Source organism: Octopus bimaculoides, chromosome 30 (assembly GCF_001194135.2).
Source record: "Octopus bimaculoides isolate UCB-OBI-ISO-001 chromosome 30, ASM119413v2, whole genome shotgun sequence".
In the NCBI taxonomy this organism is placed as follows: domain Eukaryota; kingdom Metazoa; phylum Mollusca; class Cephalopoda; order Octopoda; family Octopodidae; genus Octopus; species Octopus bimaculoides.
The window spans coordinates 3,601,556-3,604,940 of NC_069010.1; the positions used below are offsets into that span (position 1 = coordinate 3,601,556).

At 40.8% G+C, this 3,385-nt stretch overlaps 1 protein-coding gene across 1 annotated transcript in view; it reads left to right on the plus strand.

The window, feature by feature from the left end:
- The window catches only part of LOC106882317 (lysine--tRNA ligase), a 26,950-nt gene that overhangs the window by 6,701 nt on the left and 16,864 nt on the right, over positions 1-3,385 (plus strand). The window contains exons 2-3 of the mRNA XM_052978079.1: positions 2,043-2,169; positions 2,890-3,062. Coding sequence (XP_052834039.1) covers positions 2,043-2,169; positions 2,890-3,062 — 300 coding nt within the window. The remainder of the gene's footprint in view (positions 1-2,042; positions 2,170-2,889; positions 3,063-3,385) is intronic.

Genomic DNA, 3,385 nt, shown 5'->3' on the forward strand with positions numbered 1-3,385 from the left:
GATGTGTGTATATATATATATATATATACATCATCATCATCATCGTTGTCGTTTAACGTCTGTTTTCCATACTAGCATGGGTTGGACGATTTGACTGAGGACTGGTGAAACCAGATGGCTACACCAGGCTCCGATCTGATTTGGCAGAGTTTCTACAGCTGGATGCCTTTCCTAATGCCAACCACTCTGAGAGTGTAGTGGGTGCTTTTATGTGCCACCGGCACGAAGGCCAGTCAGGTGGTACTGGCAATGGCCATGCTCAAATGGTGCTTTTATGTGCCACCTGCACAGGAGCAAGTCCAGCGGCACTGGCAATGACCTTGTTTGAATGTCTTTTCACATGTCACTGGCACAAATGCCAGTAAGGCAACGGGAAAATTCCTCAGTTTTAAAATGTGGCTTGAGTAGACCCAAATGAAATCAGGTTATAATACTAGTGTGTATATCTATACTATATATAAAACAGAGATGTGTGTGTAATCGCTTTTCACGTGAAATCGACTTCACCAAATGCTTCCATACTTGTTATGCGTGAATAATTTGACCTCGGATAAATCTTAGGCTCTTCATTTGATTTTTTTAATTAAAAATAGATAATATTGCTTTATATTTAAGATTCACTTCTTTAAAAAGGTTCCTCAATGTCAACTTCCGGTATTGACGTAACAACGGCAAAAAAGCTTCACTCTCTATTTTGTGTGTTCGTGTGTATGAGAGAGAGAGTAAATACTACATACACACCGCTCTCTCACTCTGTCTCACACACACACCCCTTGACTCACTCACACTCTGTCTCTTACAAACACACACGCGCGCGCATACACACGTATGTGTGTCAGGGGCCAAAATTAATCGCAAGCTTTGACTGCAATATGGGCGTCAATGCTCTTCTGCACAGAAGTGTGTATAAGTGGATTGAAAAGTTTTTAAATGGCCAGACAAGCATGAAGCACAAAGAAGGAGCTGGACGCCCATCAACCTCAACCTCAGATGTCACGATTGAACAAGCTTGAGAGATGGTTCTAACAAACTGACCAGTGACCATCAATGAGGTGGCATGTTCTTTCAGCAAATTAGCAACGGTTTTGCATACAGAATACTCCAAGACAGCTTTGAAGAAAAAGTAAAGTTCCTTCTCAAGTCATATAGACTCCAAGAGCCAATTTCCATTTCCATGGCGTGTGTATATTTCCCACCTGGATGGGACACTGGTCTGTCACAGGATAACTTATTTTTGCCAGCTGGGTGGACTGGAGCAACGTGAAATGAAGTGTGTTGCTCAAGATCACATCTCCCAATCCAAGAATTAAAACCACAATCTTACAACCCACTAACCTAACCACTGAGCCACGCACCTCCACCGCCAAGGGAGCTTACCAAAATGCATAAGCACATTCATGTGATCGGTTAGTGCTTACTCAATCATTACAGTAATGAGGGCAAAGCTTTCTTTTGGAGAGAACAGTCATATGAGATAAGACTTTGGCCCATCGCTTTCAGCCAAGATCTGAAAAGCAGCGCATGGAGTGGGAAACGCCTGGAATCACCAACACAAAAGAAATTCATGACTCAACCTTCACAGTCTGTCTGTCTTTCTCATTCACTATTTATCTATATGGCTATCTGTCTCTCTTTCTCTCACTTTCTCTCTCTACCTCTTTAACTATCTATCTTTTTATTTATAATAATATTAGGGACAAAATCCAAAATTACAGGTAAAAACTCAATTAATTATTAGTTTTTAATTATTAATTTTTCTATATGTGATAGTGGATTTTCATCGAAGAGTTCTTGAAACTTGGTTCTTTTCCCTAAAACTATATATCTTTTTATTTACCTATTCATCCAGCCATCAATCTATTTTCCTCTCTATTTACCTTCCTATCTATCTTTCTATCTATGGTATGTTCTTATATCTCAAGTCTGAGTGGTTGGCTAATATGTATGTATATATGTATGTATTATGTATGTATGTATGTGTTTGTATACTGTGTATACATACATACTACACACATCCCTGTCTGTGTTTCTTTCTTGTCCAGTGAGCAGAAGCGTCAGTTGAAGGCTCAGAAGAAAGCCCAGGAGAAAGCAGAAAAGTGTGCCTTAGTGTCACCATCAGAGAAGCAGAACAAACTCATCAGCACCGATGACGATGATATTGATCCAAATGTGAGTAACCCCCCCACTTTTTCATTGTTTATTATTCCAGGTGGGGCAGGTTCTTCAGACTCACCTCGTCACATGTTCCACTCATCTTCGATATGTGTGTGTATATCTGCGTTTGTAAAATACACCATTTTGAGCGTGGCCGTTGCCAGTACCGCCTGACTGGCCTTTGTGCCGGTGGCATGTAAAAAGCACCCACTACACTCTCGGAGTGGTTGGCGTTAGGAAGGGCATCCAGCTGTAGAAACTCTGCCAAATCAGATTGGAGCCTGGTGTAGCCATCTGGTTTCACCAGTACTCAGTCAAATTGTCCAACCCATGCTAGCATGGAAAGCGGACGTTAAACGACGATGATGATGATGATGATGAAAACCAAGTACTTATTCTATCAGTCTCTTTTGCAAAACTGCTATGTTACAGAGATGTAAGCACACCCACACCAGTTGTCATGTTTTGATGGGGGACAAAGACACACAAACACAAACAAACAAACAGACAAACAACAGGCTTATTTTAGTTTCTGTCTACCAAAATCCACTCACAAAGTTTTGGTTGGTCCAAGGTTAAAATAGAAGACAGTTACTCAAGTGAGACTGAACCTGGAACCATGTGGTTGGGAAGCAAGCTGCTTACCACACGGCCATGCCTTATTATGATGATAATACAGTACTCTTCCATCTCTCTCTCTTTCTCACTTACTCACTCTACTTATTTTTCCTGCAGGAGTACTTCAGAATCCGTACTAAGGCTGTGGAACAGCTGAAGGTGAGTGGCAACGACCCATATCCACACAAGTTCCATGTGTCGCTGTCACTGAACACTTTCATCGAGAAATATTCCGATGTCGAACCAGGCTCTGTAATGGAAGATGTTGAAGTCAGTGTCGCAGGTAAAGTGTGGGGGCTCATGCATGGCTGTATGGTCAAGCATGTGAACCCTTCCCTTTTTAAAAAAAAATTTTTTTAAACAGGTGCAGCAGTGGCTGTGTGGTAAGTAGCTTGCTTCCCAACCACATGGTTCCGGGTTCAGTCCCACTGCGTAGCACTTTGGACAAGTGTCTTCTACTATAGCCTTGGGCTAATCAAATCCTTATGAGTGGATTTGGTAGATGGAAACTGAAAGAAGCCCATCGTATACATATATATATATATTTATATATATATATAAATATATACACACATATATATATACATATATATATATATACATATATATATAC